This window comes from Cyanistes caeruleus, chromosome 15 (assembly GCF_971803275.1).
Source record: "Cyanistes caeruleus chromosome 15, bCyaCae1.hap1.1, whole genome shotgun sequence".
Lineage (NCBI taxonomy): Eukaryota > Metazoa > Chordata > Aves > Passeriformes > Paridae > Cyanistes > Cyanistes caeruleus.
In genome coordinates this window covers 8,663,179-8,685,690 of record NC_141715.1, presented here as the reverse complement: position 1 = coordinate 8,685,690, position 22,512 = coordinate 8,663,179, and the positions used below count along the sequence as shown (strand labels likewise).

Below are 22,512 nucleotides of genomic sequence, written 5' to 3'. Positions count from 1 at the left end.
AACGTGAATAATGAGCAGCACTCTTTGGAAAGCAGTCATCTTGCTCATAATAAACCTCCCAGCTCCTAACTATTCCCAAAGCCCCAGTGCTGATACCAGCTGAATGCTTGGCCATTTGGTGGTTCTAATTAAATGCAAAGCTTACCAATGTTGTGTTGGACTGATATTACAGTAGTCATCACAGCCTTTTCTGTCTGTTTTCCTCAACAAGAATTGGATTTCGGCTTTCTGAAAAATACCTTCATCTTTGGTGCTCTAAGGTGGACCCCTCTTGGTGCCACTCATTGCTGAGGGGAGGAAGAAGAAGGGGAATTGTGTTGCTGTGTAATTCCACATCAGTAAGTGCGCTGAGAAAATTCTCTCAGATGAATGGTGAGTGAGTAAGGGCAAGCTCAAAGTCAGACAAGCTCTGTACTCCCTGCAGAGGGCCCAGAGACTGGGATGGAAAGACCCAATAAGTCTTGCCTTTCCAACAGCCAGCTCAGGGCAGCAGGAGCCCTCCTCACTGCACTGCCATCGAGTGCATGCACCAGTTTGAGCACCAGGACTCATCTGGGCTTCCACGCTCAGTGGGCAGGAAAGGAAAACACTCTGTCACTGTTAACTAAACATAGGCAAGTGGCCAAATCGTTCTCCCTACTGATCAGAGCTCTCTGAGCAGCTGGCAGCAGACCTGGCAGGGAAATGCGGGATGCTCCGCTCTGGAGCAGCTGCGAGGGCTCCGGCTGAGCACCACAGAAAGGCCCCGGCACTGGGACAGGGCAGCCAAAGGAGCAGCAGCAGGTGGCACAGAGGACTTTGTCTCACCTTTATTGCTTAGAGACTGGAGAGACAAGGGTTCATTCTGTGGGAAAATCCAGATTATTGCGAGAGATTGTGGTAGGGATGAATCCCACCTACTGATACACCAGCCAATCACACCTCGATGTGGTATGTTGTTCTGAGATGTGATATGTTGTTCTGGGATGTGATATGTTGTTCCTCCTCTGTATAAAGAGAGGAATCCATGAGCAGAGGTCAGCCTCAGACCTGCTTGTCACCCCACTGCTTCACTGCACCTCATTCTTTCAAAGGGTAAGGATGAAATCATGGCTTCAACAAATCTGAAGATGACTCAATGGTCAAATGGGTCATGATTTTGCCAGCTACTGAGTTTTTCTCCCATGTTAAAACCGTTATAAATATCAAAATGTGACAAAATTGTGGTGAGCTGAACTTTTTTGTTTAAATTTTGAAAGTATTTCTAAATTATTTGTTTCTTCTCTGCTGGGTTTGTGATGGTCATTGCATCTGTTAGAGTCAACCTTCCAAGCACCTGTACTCAAAAGCTGCTGCAGAGCAGTGCTTGCACACTAAAAACACAATGCAGGCAGGTCATAATTCCTAAACTCAAAATAATCTCTAAAACCAAAGAATTTTCTTAACTCCTTGTCTCTGAGAAGCAGAAACTGGCTGAGGAACAGGTATCAGCATCACTTCTGCTACAAGAGCTCCCATTAACCAGTTAAATGCCCCTTAAATCTTCACACAGTGACCTATAGGCCTTTCCTCAGCCATATGTGGTAAACACGACTCCACAACACACATGACATTATATTAATTTAATTTGACCTTATTTCACTTCCTTTATATCATAGTAACACAAATTAATATAAATGTATTTAACCTTGCCTTCACAATTCCCCCCTAAACACAGCAATTTGTAAGGAAACACTGAAATCCCAGGAGTAAGATTACCTTAAAGCAATTTCAACTGGTTCCAGATTTTACATTTATTTTTCAACCTGTTTGGCTTAAAAGCTAAAAGTATGTAAAAATGCTTCTAAATTGTTTGGCAGTGGTTAGGAAACTGCTGTGCTACTTCCTTATATGATGCTTTTCTACTGGTTTCTACTTCCCAGATGTTTTCTGCCATTAAACATTATAAGAGGATTCCATGTTATTTTATATTTTTATGACCATGTGTGTTGCTCACCTAAACTAAAATCCTGCTCCAGGGATGTGTTCAATCAGGCTGGAAGCAGTAAGATGTAAGTGCTGCAGTTTCAATGTTGCTCATCCTTAACTGAGTAGGACTAAAAATCACTTCCCAGGGAGCTGTAAAAGGGTAATAAACATTGCACTGATGCTGTGCTCACTGGCATTGCCAAAAATCTCACTTGCAGAAGCATCACGGGAAACAAAAGTATCCCAGCTATACTCTCTGGGAGAGTCAAATATTTCCAGGGTTGCACCTGTCTTGCCATCCTCAAAAGCTGAAAGTTTCCTTCAATTTTTGGAGATTTTTTTAGGGGAGCAAAATCCTTGAGGCATTAATTCAAATGTTACATTTTCTTACACTGGTGCATTGTCTATGCTTTGATTTGTAGAAAGAGTCTTTTTTAACCCTTTCACTCTTTCAAAAGAGAGAATGGGCTGGCTCCCCAGGAAAGCCAATAAAACCTTTTCCTGCCTATAAGGTGTTTTGATAACTTTAAAGAGGTTATCTTTTAGCTGGGAGATTTTAGCAGCAATGTCATTCCTAAGGGAGGTGAAATAACCTCATGGGCAGTGGACACTATTCAATTTTATGTGACTGCTCAGGGGCTTGTGCTGCCAACAGAGTTACAACTTCCATGAAAAATGGTCTTAATTTTTCCAGGTACAGGTGTGGTTTGTGGGTGACTGAGTTATACCCTTCACTATGAATCACAGCACCTACTACTCTGCTTGACTGTGAGCAGACACAGATAGATGCTAGCACACCTCCAGACACAGAGATACAAATCTGGATCTCTCCAGACAGCTCTAGACATCACAGCTTTGGCAGCGGTTCTACACCCCTCTGAAAAGCTTTGAAGATTTTCTTCACATGCAACATTTTAAAACCATTTTTCTTGGGCAATGTGCCAGGCAAAAAATTATTTAATCACAGAACCTAAAAAAAGCACTTACCATAACAGCTCTCAAAATATAAACGATATTTCTTAATTTATAAATATTTAAAGAGAGCAACACGAGATTCACAAATTTGCTGGGTTTTAAGGGAAGAAAGACTATATATATCCTTTTTCCACAGTCTCTGCTACATGTCCATGGAAAAATGTAACTGCAATTAATTAATTTAGCTCTCAAGACAAAGCTGGTGTAGCATTTATTATTGGTGAGTTTGTCTCAGAAAAAGATCAGCAAAGAGAATGAGTTCCTTCTGCACGGACCGAGTCCCACTCAGTGAGCCAAACACTAATTTCACTACAAGGTTTAAATATATTCTCCTTCTCCCAGGCTATTTCTATTATGGCTTTTAATTTCCTCTCTTATTTTAATACCTAATTTGTTCCAACAAGAAGTTAAACTTCTACCAATAGGAAATTTGTTTTCCTGCTTTACTGGGACTTGATTCTTTCCTGTATTATGAGTTGGGTAATTGGTTGTATCTTTTTATGCATTTGCTTTGCACAAGTGAAAATTAAAATAAAAAAATCATAAGTTCTAAATGTGCATGCTGTCATGGCAGTGGGGAAAACAAGCTTATAGATGAGAGGGGGAAAAAAGGATCAGTTCTTTTTAAAGAACCAAACCTCATCCCTGACTCCATCCCTCAGAAAAAATAATGTTCTCACTAGAGATTGACCTGGAAAAATTCATATCAAAAAACAATCACTTGGGAGTAGTGACTTTTCATATATTCATAAATATCTGTGTTGGTGATGCTTAATTTTCAAAACAGCCACTAGGTAAGATTGAGATCTGTGCAAGAGAAAATAAATACAGTAGTAAAAGGCAATGAATACGTTCTGCCTACCAGACCAAATTTCTGAAGTTCCCTTCTGCCTTCTCTTCTTAAAACCCAGCAAACTGAAATATGAGGAAAAAAAATGAAAGCTGCTTGAATGAAAAATACATCTCTTTAAAATATGCAAATCCTGTCTGGAAGAAAAATAAAGAAAAGAACAGAATGTCTGATAAATGAAATGAAAACTTAAACAAATGTCATACAAACACACTAAAGCCTTTAAGAGCAGATTGCTGAAAGAATAAATATGAGTAATAAAAAGTATTCTCAAACAGAAGCAAGATGTCTGACAGAGAATATGTTGAGGGCAGAGATTAAGAAAAGATTAAAAGATCTCTCAAGGAAGAATAGGTCAGAGCAGAAATATTAAGTGATGGATTTACAAGAATGTTCATGGGGCTAGTTAGGGAGGTTCCCACTCCAGTTTCTGGTTTCAATGGGAGATAAGTTGCAGGCACTGGCTCCCATTAGTCATCCTGAGAACAAACAAATCCAAGAGTCTGTTCAGCTTGGGTAGGAGCAGAGTTTCCAAGTGCAGCCCTGCTGGTTTACAGTCTGAGGGTTTTCAAGTGTTTTTCCTCTTTCCAAGTTCACTGCTATCCTCCATTCTCTCAAAGTATTTCCCCTTTCTACTAATTCACTCTTTAAGGTTTTATGCCATTTTCTATCTTTTTTTATCACTCATTTCAAAGGACCAAGAGTCTAATAATGATTTTTTAAACTCCCTGTGCCATGGAGCCAGAAATACTGAGAAAATGGACAAAAAGTTTAAGTTAACCATATCCTGTGAAGTTAACAATATATAGTTAGGTAGAATGAAAGTCTGAGCTGTCTTACTGTGGCAAGAGGAATGTCAGATCATCCCTAACAGCTACAATGCATTACTCATAACTCTGTTTTGTTACTCTTTCAAACCTCTTGAGAATGGAGGGATTTGAGCCTCAGCTGCTTTGCATGGCTGCAGCCCCATGGAACAGTTCCAGCAGGTTCATCCCTGCAGGCTTGAACTGCTGCCTCACCAGCCCCCATCCCACAGCCACTCGCAGTCCCTCAGCCAGATAAGCCTGGACAGATGCTCACCTGCACATGAGAGCAGGCTCACTGCCAGGATGTGCTTTTGGATCCAAACAGCTTTTAGAGAAAGTGTTTTAGAGGAAAAGAGACAATAAGAAACATATCAGTGAGAAATGGAACGTGTTACGCTGTAGTAAACACACTGACAGTGTTGGTGGGAGCAGCAAACAAAGACCACACACCATATGTCTTCCAGGTGGTGATTTTGATCTTGCTCTTAGTAACATTTTAATCAAGAGGAGCTGAGATCTGATTTACTGTTTATGGTTGGTGAGATCTTTCCTAAGCCTCCTTTGCGAGTCTCTAATTTGATTTGTCTGGATTGCTAAATGGAATGATTTGCCTGATTTACCTCATCACAAGGATGCTTCCTGACATACACAAGCATGTGGTCTAATTTGAGAGCATGCAAGGCTGTAAAACAGTCCTGGCTGTGGAGTGAGATCTCACCAGAAAAAGGAGTACACAGTCACTGCCTTAGGAAAAGTAAACACAACTATCATTCTGGGTTTCACTCAGTTTCCACAATGTGGACAGTTATATTAAGCTGATGCTGCTATTAAAGACAGCTGCAAAGGCATTTCCTGCAGGCTGTTTGCTAGAAATTCAATCTCCTAAGGCTTTTGATGGACATATAAAAACTCTTCTGTTGACTCTGCTTTTAATATTCGAGTATTAGAAATGAGTCACCTGGCTGTGAACAGCTGGTAACTGAGCATCATCTGCATATGCTTTCACACCAAGCTGCCACCAGGGAGATGGATTTCTCTGGACAGAGAGCAGAGCAATTCTCATCAGCCTGGCCCAGGGGTGATCACTGGATCAGACAGACAAATCCTGGCCATGTTATTCATACTGCAAGTGACATCAGACTTATTTATATGAGCAAAACAAACAGGATCCTCTGGTAGATGGCAGAAAGATTATTTGCTTTATGACTGAGGTCCAATACCTGCAAGCTTTTAAAGAAATTGGAAAGTACAGATGGGTTTTTTGAGTAAAAAAGGGAGAATGAGATGGGAGAATTCTTCCTGTGTGGAGTAGAGGTATCCTAGCTCTGCTAGGTTGACAAGAAATGCTTTTTCCCCTCAAAACAGCTTCACATACTAATCATTAACCTAATGTCTGTTTTCCACCCTTTGTGGAAAACTGCAAGGCATAGTAACTTTGTCCTATATTTCTGTTTTAATTGTACTTTTTATTTGTAATTGCTGTGTCCCTCAGTTTCCTACTCAGTTTTCCCTACACTCTGCAGAAACATGATCACTTGGAACCCTTCAATCCACACAGGATCCTCTCTTTGTGCTTCCAAGAGCAACCCATCCACTGGACTAAATGAGCCCCCAGTCTGCACTGCCTTTGCTCCAGTTGGTGTTGGTTTGATTTTTTAAAACACAAAATTTAAACTGGAAGAAGAGAGGAAGTTATGAACTGGTTATTAATTTTGAGCTTTCAAGTGGGATTACAAAAATGGTAAAGCAATTAATTATCTTTTTTCAGCTTGGGCTGCCTCCACTACAGGAGAATATCATTGCATAAAGAGCTGCAAACATACACAGGGACTCTGAAGTTCTCTCTTTTCTGAAATCCATCTCTTAGGGGTTTCCCACCCACCCCATTTCTACATGAATTTTCATAGAAACAACTGGTTCCATATTTTCCATTTTACTTTGGGGAAGGACCCTTATTTATTTCTAGACTAATACACTACATATTTCATGGCTTTTTTTTTCTACAATTAATAAGAAAACTTTATTTTTGTCAACATTTTGCAAAGCTGTTTCATCTGATTTGTAGCATATTACTGAATCTCAGCAATTTAGGGGGATTAAAAGTCTATTCAGCTTCTGCCACAATAAAAGCCAAAAAAACTGGCCTACCACAGATAACACAAGTTTTCTTCTTTAAAGTGATCCATGTGTCTGTTTTGTTCCACATTGCTCTACACAAAGAGGAAACTTACTTAAAAAATTTCATGTTCTCTAAAAAAATAGCACATGTATTGGCTTCTCATTTTGATGTGCTGAAAGGTGCTATTGCATAAGAGATTTGGGGCAGCAAGCAGCAGGCAAGAGGCCCTGCATTTATATTTTAATTAGCTCATGCTAGCAGTTTTTTCAGAGGTTACTAAATTATTATTTGTCCACCTACATTATTAAAATTTTCAAGGACTCTTTGTACTTCCTGAAAACTGCATTTCTGCAACTGCACATAATTTTTAAATAATGTTCTTAAATAATCCCAAATGATAATTTTATAAATCTGTTGAGTGCCAATTTAATTATAGAACTTTAGGAATCAAACAAATTAAGATTCTGGAAAAGTACTATTTTAGTCACAAAAAAAAGCTCTCTAGAACTTGTCTAATTTCAAAAATTTTCTTCATTTTTGGGCCTCTTAAATACATTTTCAGCAATTGTGTTCTTTCCTCAAAATAAATCCTTAAATTGTCATGTTCTGTGAAAAATCCCCCACTGTTTTATTAATACCCTATTTCACATCACACTGATTATGTTAATAAGAATAAATATTTTTACATAAATACATATCTCTGGGGGTTTTTCTGTTACAGTGAGAATACATTAGAATCTTGAGAAATTTCTTATTTCTGGATGAATTAATATGCTTAAAGAATGTGAAATCTTTGAAGCAAACTAATGGTATGGGTGGGTACTTCACTGACATATATGGATGTGTGCTGCACAGGCCCTTCCAGTAACACAATGAACTTGAGAAACCTGGAAATGCAGTCATTTGGCAAATGGTTTCTAATGTTTTGGGTTTTTTCCTGGTATTGATTTATTCCCATCCATTTGCCAGAGCAGAGCTATAGCCACCATGAAACTCTTCAACATTTGATTGTTGGTTTGCTCCTGGAAGATTGGTGTAGCTGCCAGTGCCAGTTTAGATCCTGCTGGCAGCTCCAGGAGTAAAAGGACAGATTCTGGTAGAAATATATTTACTCTTCTGCAGGAAGACACTTATCAGGACTGACAGGCATGCAATGCTGAGGCTGCTCACGCTCCCCTCAACATACAGCTTTCTGTGAAAAGAAGCTGGAACATTAATGAGATATTAATGTTGTTAAGTGTGGCATGAGCCTCCAGTGCTTTCACACTGGAGCAGCCCTCAATCAGATGCACTGAGCCCACAGAGGTTGCTTCAGTCAGACTGAATGAAAATAAAACTTTCCCTTCAAATTATTGTGTTCTTGCAGTCTGATGCACATGAGGGAAAAGAGTTTGCAAAATTTTACCCTTTTTTTATTGCCCAAGTGATCTTAGTTGGAAGTTTTTCCTGTTAGAGTTATTAAATGGTTGCAAAGCCTGAGAATATGTTTTCTTCTTTTAAATTGGAGAGCATAGATTCATAGGATCATTTAGGTCAGAAAAGCCCTCTAATATCCAGCTTTAAACCCAGCATTGCCAAAGCCACCATTAAACCATGTCCCCAATGTCCCACACATCTACACATCCCTTAAATCCCTTCAGAGATGGTGACAGCCACTTCTCTGGGGAACCTTTTCCAGGGCTTCACCCCCTTCTCTGTGAAGATATTTTTCTCAATATCCATCTAAACCTCCCCTGGCACAACTCGAGGCTGTTCCTCTTGTTGCTTGTTATGTGGGAGAAAAGACCAATCCCCACCTGGCTACAACCCCCCCTCAGGGAGCTGTAGGGAGTGAGAAGGTGCCCCCTGAATCTCCTTTCTCAAGACTCAGCCCCTCTATCTCCCTCAGGTGCTCCTCATCAAACTTCTGTTCCAGATCCATCCCCACCTCTGTTGCTCTTCTCTGGACCTACCCTAGAACCTCAATGACTTTCTTGGAATGAGGGGCCCAAAACTGAACCTGGGATTCAAGGTGGCCTCACCAGTGCCTGGTGCAGGGGGATGATCTCCCTAGTCCTTTGCAGGATAGAGCTACAAATCCTGAAACAGACGCTTTAACACATGAATAATTTTCTAAATTAAAACAATGGATTCCTGGTGAGCATCCTACCCCAGTGCACTCACAATGTGGACTTTATTACCCCAGAGTCTGATCATGGTTCTAGCTGCACAATAGTCGTAAGTCAGAAAAAAAGTCTTATGATGATGGCTGAGCCACTGAAAATGAGGGGTTCAGTAATGAATTTATATTAGAAAGGGAGAAAATGCTCTTTATGTCATGTAAATGACTTAGAGAAATACTGCAAATGGCATTGGACATTTACGAAGTCATTATGATAATGGAAATCTCAAATAACTTTAAGAGTTCCACAAGCTTTACTCTTACATTTGGCATGATGATAAACTTCATAGCAATTTATTGATTGTTTCTCTTTTCCTTTTTCAAGAAATTCATCATGTATAGATGCAGCACCAAACCATTAAGATGCAATGCAGTTTAAATTATTTTACAGAGGACCAAAAATTCTTGATTTATACCTTTCATCATTGTAGCAGAACTAGATGTACTGGATTCTTAAAGCAGTCTCTAGAACTCTGCCTCTAAAATAGATTGCTCAAATAAAAGACTTACCTTTCTTACAACAAATGAGTCTCCATTTTTTGAATAATCTAATTTTTATTCCTGCTGCAAACTAGAAATTCTAAGCAATCACAGTGTGCAACACAGAAACTTAAGCTTCTGCTGTAATACACAATGCTCAGTTCCAAGCATTTATTAACTGGAGAATGACAGTGATCTGAATCTACGCATAGCTAACACATCTGGCAGTCTCTCTGCCAGTCTTACTCCCCCACCCCTCAATCAGCAACCCAAAATTTGATCAAACATGTAAATTACACAATAGCCTGAACACTCTCAGCCCAAGGAAAAAGGCACAGTGGTGAGTTACCTTAAATTCAGTTTCAATGTTGGCTAGCCTGGCCAATTCATTGCTAAGCTCTAGAGCAGTAAGGACAGGGTCTTCACTGGACAGAGACAAATAAGCAGCACTGGCTAATCCTTTGTAGGCATTCATTCTTGAGCGAGAATGACTAAAGGAGTCTTTCCTCTGCTTTTCCATACATTCATTGCACTTGCAAAAATAGTCATGTGGCCTTTCAATCCGTGCGCCTTTTAGAAGTAAGATATGAACAATTTCATACTCCTGGCAGTGGGCAGCAAGTATGATGGGGGTAATGTCGTGGGAGAACCGAGTTCCATCTTCATCGTAAGCATAAAAATCATCATCCCTCAGTTCCTGCTCGAGAGGGCTGAGTGTGAGGCGCTGTCCTTGTGCGAAGGCTGGGTGGTTCAGTATTGCTTCTACAATGCGCACGTATCCTTTACTGATGGCCAGCAAAAGCGCGTCCCCGACTCGAGCGAGATTCTCCTTCTTGAGGAGCAGCTCTGTCACTTCCAGGTGCTCATTCCCCACTGCCAACTGGAGGGCGTTTTGTCCCATGTAATCGACACAATTGAAGTTCAAGGTTTTGGATTCCTCCAGCATTTTTCGCACAACGGGAATGTTGCCATATTCTGCGGAATCGAGGAAATGTTCCTCCTCTGCCGTGAGGCTGGTGCCTTTCTCGTTGAACATGTAGGCAGGGCCGCGGATGGCCTGGCGCCGGCCCTTCTCCCGAAGGGTCGCGTGCCTCCGATGCATGTCTTTAGAACTGCTGTGTCTCAACCTGCAGGAAACCAGAAAGGGACCTTGGTTATATCCTAGCAGAGTCATGGTTTCACAGAACTTGAAATAAAGGTGGAAATATGTCATCATGACCAGATCTGGCCGGCTTTTTATGGTGTGAGCCAGTTGCTTTACATCATTAAGGACACACATGGAATAGAGATCAACTTCTGAACAAAAGTTCTCCTGTGATTTGTCCACCCTTCCTGATTGCAACAAGGATGCTCAGCACATTTTTGATGAATAGAGAAAGAAATGCACATACACATAATTTTCCATTTGTACTGTTTAGAACATCATTACATCGTATTTAGGATTAATGTACACAGCACAAGAAAATATTTCCCTGAACTACTCTTCTTGAATTTTGTCCTTGAGGGCACAGGCCCTAAAGAAAGTTCACAGCATGCTCCCTTGTCTAAACCTTGGATCAGGCCAATGAACTATGTTCCATAAAGTTAAAACCCATGTTTCTAATTTTAAACGCATGGTAACAAGGATAATTATATTGCATATTCTGCTCAGATTCAGCTGATACAAGCAAACCATCTATTCATTTCCTGCTTTTTTTTTCAAGGTACATAATACCATTTTTCTGTTTCCTGATCTAGAGCAGTATAATAATGAATTACCTAATTTCTTGCTGAAATAAAGTTGGCCGCTACTCCAAATTCAAGTACCTAAATCCAGGGCAGATTCTAGAAAAACACAGGAATAACTCCTGATATAGTGTCATATCAGTCCCCAGTAAGCATCTAAGAGCTACTGCAGAAAGACAAGACACAGGTCTCTCACCATGAACAGAGGGCAGGAAAAAAAGGGTCATTCCCCACTGATTGTGTGGCTGAAATGCCCTTCACTTGGAGCTGGTGAGATGAAGACAAACTATTCTTATTCCACCTTCTCTGGAAGTCCCAAAGAAAGCTATGCTATGTGCAGTTGGTCTCATGGGTGAGAAAATGCACTGTTGTATGACATAAATGTAAATCCTAAATATATCTGTGTCTTTAAAACATTCATGTTTTGCATTCAGAGCTGTCTCAATGTTGCTCTTTTAAAAAAAATTTATTGCAGCAGCATTTCAGCACATTCATAGTGCCTTTTAGAGTCTAAGCATCTGGAGATAATTGCCATCCAAAGCCCACAGAATGTGCAGCCTGAGTAAAAAGGTAAAAACAACACCTCTTTCACAGACTGCATTTGCCCTCAGCCCAATAGCAAGCCGTAAATCATTTGGGTAAAATCTTCGGGAGCCTCTGAGCTGCAGTGGACAGATGTAACAAATAAGCAGGTGTTAATGCTCAGCAGGTGGCAAAGGTTCATTCCTCCACACTCCATCTGTTCTCCAAGTTGGTTATGACCTTCAGTCAAGGAAAAGTTCATGTGCTGCTCTGAAAAAATACTACAGAAGTTGGAAAGGGCTGCAGTGAGTGACGAGAGGGAACTGTGCCAGGAGACAAAGTGGAGTAGGTACATTGCCTTCAAGAATAGGTAACAAAGGAGTAAAGGGACCAGCAAGAACCTGGTAAAACACAGGGTTATCAGAAACCCAAAATCCCTAAAGATCCATGACACCAACATTCTCAAGGTAGCTGTTCTTGGGGAACTAACATATATGTATGTATCTATCATTTTAATTCATCTCTTTTGTGTTGATCTGGACTGAAGAGTTTCAAATTTTACAGCATTTTTTAAGAGTTACATTAAAATTTAAACTAATCCTAAGAAATTAATTTTGTGACCACAAAAGGTTGAAAGAGAGGTTCATAATCAAGAACTTCTCCCCCTAAGCTTTGAGGTATCACTGTAACAACTTTATAAAAGCTAGTAGGAACTGAATATATCATCCCAGGCTCCACTGAGAGATAAAGTGCTGTATGAATCTTAAAACTATTTCCTTCCAGCATGGTTTGAAGTTGAAGAAGTACACAGAGATGAGGGATACAAGAATAATGAAGGAGATATGGTTAAGTGAATTAATTCCCTAGACTGCATGAAGTTTACTATAAGAGAAAACAATAACATCTAAATAAATAAAGTATGCAATTAACATATTTGACAGGGATATGGAGTTGTCTAAAGCCAAAAAATGCCTGGGGTAAAATTGGGTAGCCTTTGAAGTCAACATTATAAGTTTCATTGATTTCAATGGAGTCCAAATTTTGGAAACATATATGCATACACACTTATCTTTTCCTCAGCAATTGGCTTTCATCTCAGAAGCAGTTCCAGCGAGGCCAGAATGAGGACATGTGGTTAAAATGAAGTGTTTAACCATATGTGCAAATGTTTTTCTAAACTGGAGCTCCTGTCCTTAGCTATTCAGGACAGTGCTTACGTTTTAAATATGTAGTGAAACCTTGCTGAGTTCAAGCAAGGACTACACATGCAAATAAACACTTCTGAACTGTGATTTGGTTAAGTGGACAGTTATAGAAGCAGAAAGCACTTAAAATTTTTAAGATTTGTGAGTTCCTGAGGGTTGTATTAAATCTCTTAAAATGTTAGGCAACCTTTAAAGGACGAGCTGGTGATGACTTAAGCCATCATTGCTGGGATCAAGTAGAAACCAGTCCAGTTCAGGTAGGTGCTCAGTAATCACCCATGAGTGCAGCAGGATTGCACATATTTTAAGAAGTTAATTTTATTAGCTGCTTCAAGCTGGAGGAATTCTACTGGGCTTTTTTGATATTCAAAACCCATGTATGGTAAGACATTTGGCAACCTTATATTTTTCGTTATATTTAAGTATCAGTACTGGAAACAACTCAGAAATATCTATAATTTCCAGCAGTGAGGAATATATTAGATATTTTTCCTGATGTAGAAGTACAGTTCTTGACACTTTACTTTTTTTCTCTTAGAAAAACTTTTCTCTTTGGGTATGTTATTACTTCTAAAGGACAACCCTGATGGTGGGACAGATAATCTTATAATCACACCCAAAGTAAACATAAACCCACACAAAATATTACTGTTGGCCTAGTTAAGATTTTTGCCTGAAAAAGAGGTTAGAGATTGGCCTAGAGCTAATTCACACCTGTTTGTTGTATATGTAATAACCTGCCAGAAAAAAAGGACCTTCATTTCACTTTCTTCAATTCAGAGAGAACACTGGTTTCATACACAGTTTCTAACAGCAGAAATTGCATCAGAAAAGGAGGAAACAGGAAAGAACACCTGCTCTTCAGAGAGATAGTGACTATCCAATATTTATCTTGGCAATAAATGTTCTGCAGGGATGTCCCTACAGCACAGAGCTGATCTCCACTCCCTGCAGGTAAGGGCAAGAGCACCATCATTCAGAGGGCTTCACCTCAGATGAATTATTACCCCCACCTCTTGTGCATGGGATGAGAAGACCAATATCTCACCTACCACACTTTATCATCTTTATAGAGAAGTAGAGATGAATAAAAAATTACACTTTTTACTTTAAATAATTTCATTAGACATGCTCAGCTGCCAGATCCCCTTCTGAAAATAAAAGGTATAATTAGGCTTGACCTGAGCACTGAATCATGACAAGAGGAGCAGCAGTGCAAAGAGCAATGTGTGCAGTAGCTGAAGCTCTTGGAAACTGAACCTTACTGCAGTGTCACGACTGTACTTGACACCTTGTTCTATTCTGCTTTTCAGTTATGTGCAGGCAGATTTAGAACTAATCATATTTACTGAGCGTGTGTAATCTGCTCGCTTAATAAAAGTAATTGTGACTTGATTGCATTTATCTTACCATTTTTCTTCAAAGGTGCTTTGGATTGAAATGACTCTGTATTTGCATACTTTACTGAGACAGCTAGCGACCAAACTCATCAGGCACTGCAGTTAAATACTGTGTTTTTCTAGGAAAGGATGCCAATGCATGCAGTGCTCTTGGAAACAAAATGGTCCAGAAAAAGAAAATTAAAAATTTCAGGGCCTAAGTACTGCTTGCAGCAAAGCACATCCAGCTTTTCATGGCTGAGGGAGCCACAAGATGTCTGGACTCCTGTGGGGAGTGGAGAAGAATAGCTCTTTCTGAAAGGTGATTTAGCTCGTAACAAATCTTCCTCTGGGAGCATTTCAGTTTCTAATTAAAGTGACTAAGAGCAGCTCCTTGCAATTGGCTCTGTCGGTGCTGAGACAATCAGTGTCTGAGTGGGGAACATGGCATAACATGAGATTTCTTCTTAATGTGGTGGCATTACAAACACGCTGAAGATGAAACTCTTTTTTTTTTTTTTTTTTTGGCAACCACACTCTCTTAACTGATCTGAGTGCCTGCACGTAGGACAGGGTGAACATAAGAAAGCAGTAGAGCTGCTTCACATTGAGCTTATTCCAAAAAATGGTCTCTCCTTGACCTTCCTTTCCACAGTGCTCCAGACTCTGCCATTCAAGACTTTGTGCTGCCTCTCTAGTCCAACACAAAAACCTATGGAAGGGCAGGGCTACCACCTGGAGCGAGGGCTTGGAGAAAATGTTCAAAGACTCAAGTGCCTTAAAAGTCTGATTTGCAGTTTTTACACATAGTTTTGAAGCAGAGCTTTGAAAGTGTGTAGGAGAGGCTGAATAGTACCTGCTTTAGTTCTTAAAACATCTGAAGTCTATAAAAGATATTGAAATCAATAGGTATTAGGAACTGCAGCAATTCTGGAATTCTCAGGTGATATCAACCTTTACTTGTCTTTAAGCCTAAATGAGCAGGACATTTACAAAGGTAGCTTTAGGAACATATGGTCTCTGACTACACTTTGGGTTTGCTTTCACTGAGTGGGGAGAGGTGGGCAGGAGTCTCCCTGCACCCTTGCAATGTCCCCCTTTGTCCAGAAGCTACAGAAGAGACTTTAGATATGTAACCATTACTATAGCTCTGTAGAGATCTAAAGGCTCTATAAGCACCCATCAGAGCAGGCTTTGATGAGACATTGACTCTGCCTTGTTGAAAAGAAAATTTCACTTTCTGAAAGCCATTTTGAAAGCACTGCCCTCAGTTCCTGCAGAGCCTCAGAAACTGTCAAATTGACACTTTACTTATTATTTTTCTTTCTACTTACATCAATACTTCTAAAAAGAATCAAGGCACATAAAGGCTGCAGACTCCCTGAGGCCTCTTTGGAATTGACACAGCTCTTATATATCAAAGGACCATTTTTCTCTGTTAACCCTTGGTTCCACACAGAAAACCTGGCCAGCCAAGACATGCCATAAACATGAACAAAATAGAAGGAAATTGGGTTCTAAAAGCAAACACAAACTGATACAGAAATCAATCAAATTCAAAGAATAATTCAAATTGTTCAGAGTAAAAATAGCAAGATGTTCAATATTTTAATTAAAACTTGCAATTTATTTTGAAGTATACCCCATACTTCAGGCAAGGACCACGGGCTGAACACAGCTGCATACATTTATTATCCTATATACAATAGGCTGCTCTGGCATTCCAAATGCTGCACAGGCTTGTATTGCCAGAGTCCTCTGATACCCCCTTTTCCTCCAATATCTTGATCAGTCTTCTAAGTCTTGCCTTAAGTCAAGGTTTCTTTCCTGTAATACAAGACTTTTAAGTATTCTTTTCCACATATTGCTGATTTACTATGTAAACAGACTCAGTATAATTTGGGATGGCTGCCTTGATTGACAGCAGCTTATTTCAGAAGTTTTCTATGCTTTGAAAAGCTGAAGTGCCACTTCATTTATTCTTGGATTGTGACCAACATTGAAAACTCCAGTTCAATACTGTCAGCAATGTGGTCATTCTTCTACGTGAAAAGTTGAGTACATGTCTAGGATGTATTATTAAATATTTTATTAATAGATTTTTAGATGTAATAGAAATGTTTAGCCTATGCAGGGGCAGATATCCATTCATTTGCAGAGTAGCCCTACAAACCAGATGCAGGAAGTAATATCCCCTCCCCTCCCCATCATTCCCACTGCTCATACAGATAAAGGAAAAATTTAGAAAGAGGTCTCTCTCCTTGTGGAATTACAGGAGCAGTCAGCAAAACCGCACCTTTTCAAATCTTTTCAGGAAATGGCAGTATGAGAATGTTTAGGAAGACAAACCAGGCCTCTGGTGCCAATAAAAACTGCTGATCAATGACACACAAACACTTTTAACATCCTCATGACATGAAGCATAAGGTCTGAGGACAATAGACTAGAAACATTTAGGACAGACCACCAACTCTAACAGCATCTACATTTTCAAATCTTCCTGGGTCTCTATTAGAAAGAAGACAGCTCTGTCTTGTGATTTGAAAAAAGAAAGGAAATGGAATTTGGCTTTCTACCAGCTATCTTGCAGAAAAAAACCAAAACCCCCATCCACTGCTTTTCAGCTGTCTCATCCTCCCCTTTCTTATAAATTAATCATCAGCATTTTCTTTCCCATCCCATAGAAATGTCATGCACCAATACAAGACTTTTACAGCAGGAGAGACTGACAAAAAGACTGACAAAAAAAAACCTTTGTCCTTTTATTCAAAATTTTCTTGCGTTATAAAATAAGTACTAGGTTAGATTTTCCCCCCTTCCTTCCTTCCTTCCTTGTTTCCCCTTAATCTCTGGTTGTGAAGTTGGCTAATTATTACAAATTTATCACAAAACACATGAGACAGATGTACCAAAATAAAGGCTATTTTTACATTCTCTCCCATTGTTCATTCACTAATATGTCTGACTGCCAAATGAACTGTCAGAAGAAGAATTAGTTCTACTTTTATTTTTTAATCTGGCTTTAGGATCTAGGAATAATTCATCCTCTGTTGAAGTGCTTCAAAACTCAGGCTTGTATCATACTAGAGAACACAACAGAGAAATACCTGTTCATTCATAAATTTTTACTAGTGATGAGAGCAATGAAAAATCTCAAATTATTCAAGCAGGGGGCAGTGTAACGCTGATTTTCAACAAGCAGTTCTATTAAAAAGAGAAAGAAAATCTTTGAAAAGAACTAGTAATCCTTGTTCTGGCTGTATTTCATTTTCCCCTATTGATGCACCCTTTTCAATGCTCACTTCATATATTATCAGTTATCTCAAGGCAGGAAACAACGTGGAGAGGAGTCCTGACAAGCACTAGACCTTGCAAGCTGCAAGAGGTGTACACAGTGTGTTGTCCTCCCTCTCCCTTTTTGAAAAAAACTTTTTCTTTTCTTTTTTTAAATTTCGCCTTGCCTACACCGTTTTCACGAAAAACAAACCCTTAAACATTTCACCCAGCTGCAAAAGAAGACAACAGTATGGCTCCAAACCATGTGGCTGGTAACAAACAACAAGCCCTTTGCGTTACACTGAAACCAAGCACAAATTCCAAGGATAAAAAGCCAAACCACTTCCACTCGCAGCCAACCCTCCTCACTCTCACCAGCCCATCCTCAGGAGCCGCCCCGAGATGTCTCCAACCCCCAAAAACTTCCCAATGCCTGAGTAAGGAGAGGCATTAGAGCCAGGGCTCTTCTCAGAGGAGCCGAGAGGAGAAGGGCTCGGGCAGGGGCCCCATCCCCGGGTCAGCATCTTACATGTGCGCGTTGGGGCTGGCTCCGCTTCAGTGCCGGGGTGCGGGGCGGGCGCGGCAGCCCATGGCAGCGGGGCTGGACACCGGGCTGGACACGGGGCTGGACACCGGGCTGGACACCGGGCTGGACACTGTGCTGGACAGCGGGCTGGACACCGGGCTGGACACCGGGCTGGACACCGGGCTGGACACCGGGCTGGACACTGTGCTGGACACTGCGCTGGACACCTCGCTGGACACCGGGCTGGACACTGTGCTGGACACCGGGCTGGACACCGGGCTGGACACTGCGCTGGCCTCGGTGCTGAACACGGCGCTGGCCGCGGTGCTGGATGCTCTCGGAGCTCCGGACGGGCTCTGGCCCCGGTGCTGGATGCTCTCGGAGCTCCGGACGGGCTCTGGCCCCGGTGCTGGATGCTCTCGGAGCTCCGGACGGGCTCTGGCCCCGGTGCTGGATGCTCTCAGCGCGGCAGGACGGGCCGGGCTCTGGCCGCGGGGCTGCAGCCGCTGCCGGAGCGGCCGAGGACGCGTCTCATCCTTATCCCCTGGGAGCCGCTGGGGCAGAGCTCCCCGGGAGCGCCCGGGATTCGCTTCCTGGAGGAAGAGCCGGCTGCGAGGCTGGCATGAGAGTTGCGATGTCCTCCCCGTCTTCCCTCCCCCTCTTCCCACGCCGCTGTCCTCCCGAAGGTGGGGATTCGATGCTGTTTTGGGCGCGCCCCCTTCTCAGCCGGAGGTGGGCGAGTCCCCCGGAGCCCTCCCGAGGGCTGCCCCGGAGCAGGCGTGGCGAGAGAAGCTTCCCGGAGAGGGCAGGGCTGGCTGCGGGCTGCCGAGCGGGCGGAGGGCTCCGTCGGGGCTTTCCCCTCACAGCCACGCTCCTGCCTCACCCCGCGGTGCCGCCCCGCTGCTGCGAGAGGCTGGAGCCGCTTCTCCCCATCTGCCATGCCCAGGTAGAGATTGTTTGATCCCTTACCTAAGGGATCATGTCTTTTACGAAGTAGCGGAGTAGGGCTGTGTATATGCATGTGCTAGGAGTGGAGGGAAAGGGAGAGTGAAACCAACGTGCAAAATAAATGCAATCAATTCCCTCCATTGCGTGGCGGAGGAGAGCTGCCAGAACAACTTCAAGCTGCATCCCGGAGCACTGGGGCATCATTCTGCACCCCATTCCGAATGGTAAGAGTAGGTTTCTTCCCCCAGTCACCCCCCAGTATGCTCCCCCACTGCAGTCACACAGGGCTCTCCAAGTCCATGACCTTCCATGTCCTTCCCCACTGATGCAGCTCCCCTGCCCACCTGCTTTGCCTCACCTGGATGGAGGGATCCCCCATGCCCCCATTGCAATTACCAAATAATGCCACCTCACCTCACCTCTCCTGCCGTGTCTCTGGGAGTTAAAGCCTGGAGGAACCCCTGGAGAGATGATGGTGGGAGGCAGTCCAGGGCTCTCCAAACACCACTCACGGGAGGATGGCACAGTGATGATTTGACCCAAGTTGTCCTTCTGCCACCCCATCACAGCACTGCATGAAGTGAGAGCACTGATTAGGAGGAGATTTTTCACCATCTTTCAGTCTCAAATCTGTGTAATCAGGTGAGGATGTTATTTGATTGAAACACCTGAGGGCACTGACCATTTTGGCAAGGACCGCAGTGAGCTTGGTGTGGCTTCTGCAGTGGCACTAGAAAAGCGTCCCAGATGATGCCTTTCAGAAACCTTTAAAGGTGGCTGATGCAGGATTTTCATCCTGAGAGGTTTTGTCTTGAAAAGGGGGAGAGAGTATTAACCTCTAATGATCATGGGCAGCAGCCAGACCTGCAGAACTCACTGCACTCTGTTTTGACACTGTCAGCACCTCTGCTCTGTAAATGGTCTTGCCCTGTTTAGGGCTTCTTGAAGTTCATTTAGAAATTAATGAGGGTCCGTATTGGCAAACATATGAGAAGGAAGTGGATGTTACCAGGCTCATGGGAGAACAGCATTGTGTGGGAAGGGACAACCTGTGCAGATTGGAAAATAAAATGAAAGAAAGCAAAAGAAAGACTCCACAGCTATGTACTCTCTTATGCAGTTGAGATAATTTTGAAATTATATGATGCTGCAAAGACACAAATCTCTGCTTTAGGTAGCAAACACAGCTATAATAATATAAATAAATAAATAGCCATCATAGTATCTTGGTACTTGTCAGCTGTTTTTGCTGGGGTAGAATTAATTTTCTTCCCTGTATATAGTATGAGGCTGTATTTTGTGTTTGGGCTGGAAACTGTTGGTAATTTGGGGATGTTTTTGTTACTGCTGAGCAGTGCTTGCAGAATCCAGGCCTTGGCAGCTTCCCACTGTGCCCCCCCAAAGGGGCTGGGGGTGCATAAGAAACTGGGAAGGGGCACAATCAGGACAGGTGACCCCAGCTGACACAAGGGACATTCCATACCATAAGACATCATTCTCAGCATTTAAGGCTGTGGGAAGAAGGAGGAAGGGAGGGATGTTTGGAGTGGAGTTTGTCTTCCCAAGGGACTGTAATGCTGGATGGAGCTCTGCTTTCCTGGCCATGGCTGAGCATGTGAAGTATGGGTTAAATTCCCTTTTTTTTGGGGGGTTGTTTGCATGTGTGGTTCTTTACCAATTAAACTGCTGTACCTATTAAACTGTCTTAATCTGCACCCATGAGTTTTGTCTCTTTTACCCTCCTGATTCTCTCCCCCATCCCACTGGAGGGGAGTGAATGAGCAGCAATGGGGATAAGTTGTCACCCAGGGTTAAACATGGCAGTGAAACTCTTTCTCCTTCAGTTTTTCTTTTTCTGCCATTGACTTATCTGTCACCATAACAAACTAATTAAAAATCTAATGTGTTTATAGGCTTTTACATTAAAAGTATTCCTTTATATTTCACTTCTAAGTGAAAGGCTTCTAAGGCTTCTAAGGAATAATTGTAAAACATCAATTTATTCACTTTTTGGGGATTTTAAGTGGGTAGGGAAATGGGAAATAGGGTTAGACAAAACCAGCCTTTTTTCCATTTCTTACACAGTTTTGCCAGGTAATTTGAAAAATATTAATTTTAGGATTGAGCATGGAATTGATTTGACCAAATATATATATATCATATTTCTCCTACATATATCCTGGAAAATATTGAGGTATGGAATTTATGTACTGCATTTCTGCTCCACGTGTCTGTACAGATGCAATTACATCTGATCCTTTTGTGCTGTAACTTCACTGGAAAACATTCACCATTCCTATTTTTGTGTTCACATCCTTTTTCCCCCTTTATTTAAAAAAAACAAACAAAACCCAGCCATAGGCCCCTAAAGCCCCAGCAATGTCTAGCACTCAGTTATCAGGAGGGCCTTCTTAATAATCTTAATAATCAACAGCTTACCCTCTTCATAAATCTGCAGCTGATAAAATACTGACAGCACTCCCAATTGCAATTAATTGTGCCAGATTAACATGCAAAGCAAAGAAAGTGAGAGGGAAAAAGGGGACTGAGGGTGCCTATAGTCTGTTATTATCAATGCACATTAAAAGTGTACCAAGTACTGAGGTAGGTTTCTGGTAAGCCCAGCTTAGAGTCAGTGGAAACCCACAGCATCAGAACCAAGAATTCTTACACATGGTTCTTTTAAAAGGTATTTAGCAGAAGGTTCTGAACTTCTGCAAATTGCCTTTCATCATGATTAGCTTTGCATTTTGCTATTGCAACAGTTTCATATGAAAAGAGTGTGCTGAGAAATCCATTTCTAATATTATACAAAACTCTTCTGACTGAAGTTGTATTGACTAAAAAATCAGAGAAAACTTGTGTGATTTTTCCTGCAAATCATCAAATATTTGCACTTTTGTAGAGTGTACCAAAAATGTTCTTGCCTCACTGGGGGCAAGAACAATTCTCTTATGAAAGAAGCAAGTTATTATATTTTTCATCTCACCTGTGCCTTTAACTAAAGAAAACACATGGTAATCGTTGCATCCTACAAAACCCAAGCAAGTGCACATTTCTCTGAAGAATCAAAACCATGGAAAGAATTAAACAATTTTAGAAGTCATGGAATTTATAGTTATGTCAAGAAATTGAACAAACATTGAGACTTCAAATTTTCTCTCAAGGTTTGTAGTTTTGAAAGTTTTTCAGTTCTTACTGGGTTTGGTATTCTTTATCCTTAAATTCTGTTGTATTCCCAGACATATTGGAGGAAGAGAATTGCAAATTCTTAACATATTCATGTTAAACAAAAGTCTGCTTTTGTTTGCTTATATCTGGTGTTTCAAGCACTTATATGGGCACACCACAGAAAGGCTGAAGAAATATTTCTGGGGAGAAAGCTTAAATTAAATGGAAGAAAAAAAGGTTTAGAAATCATAATATTAAACTTTTTATTGATTTGGGAGTAGTTAATTGCCCAGTTACTCATCAGAGTAATTTCTCCTGTCTTTTAATAATTTCCACCCCTTAATTGCTGTCACAGCCAATCAAAACAAGACAAATGGAAGCTCAATGATTTGTTGGAAGAACTTTTGCTTCTGTTGATA

At 41.4% G+C, this 22,512-nt stretch overlaps 1 protein-coding gene across 1 annotated transcript in view; it reads right to left on the bottom strand.

Annotated features, from left to right (window-relative positions):
• The window catches only part of TRPC7 (transient receptor potential cation channel subfamily C member 7), a 95,971-nt gene that overhangs the window by 52,454 nt on the left and 21,005 nt on the right, over window positions 1-22,512 (bottom strand). The window contains exons 4-6 of the mRNA XM_086852167.1: window positions 19,337-19,493; window positions 17,978-18,998; window positions 9,691-10,468 (exon numbers count right to left, since the gene is read on the bottom strand). Coding sequence (XP_086708293.1) covers window positions 9,691-10,468; window positions 17,978-17,979 — 780 coding nt within the window. The 5' untranslated portion in view covers window positions 17,980-18,998; window positions 19,337-19,493. The remainder of the gene's footprint in view (window positions 1-9,690; window positions 10,469-17,977; window positions 18,999-19,336; window positions 19,494-22,512) is intronic.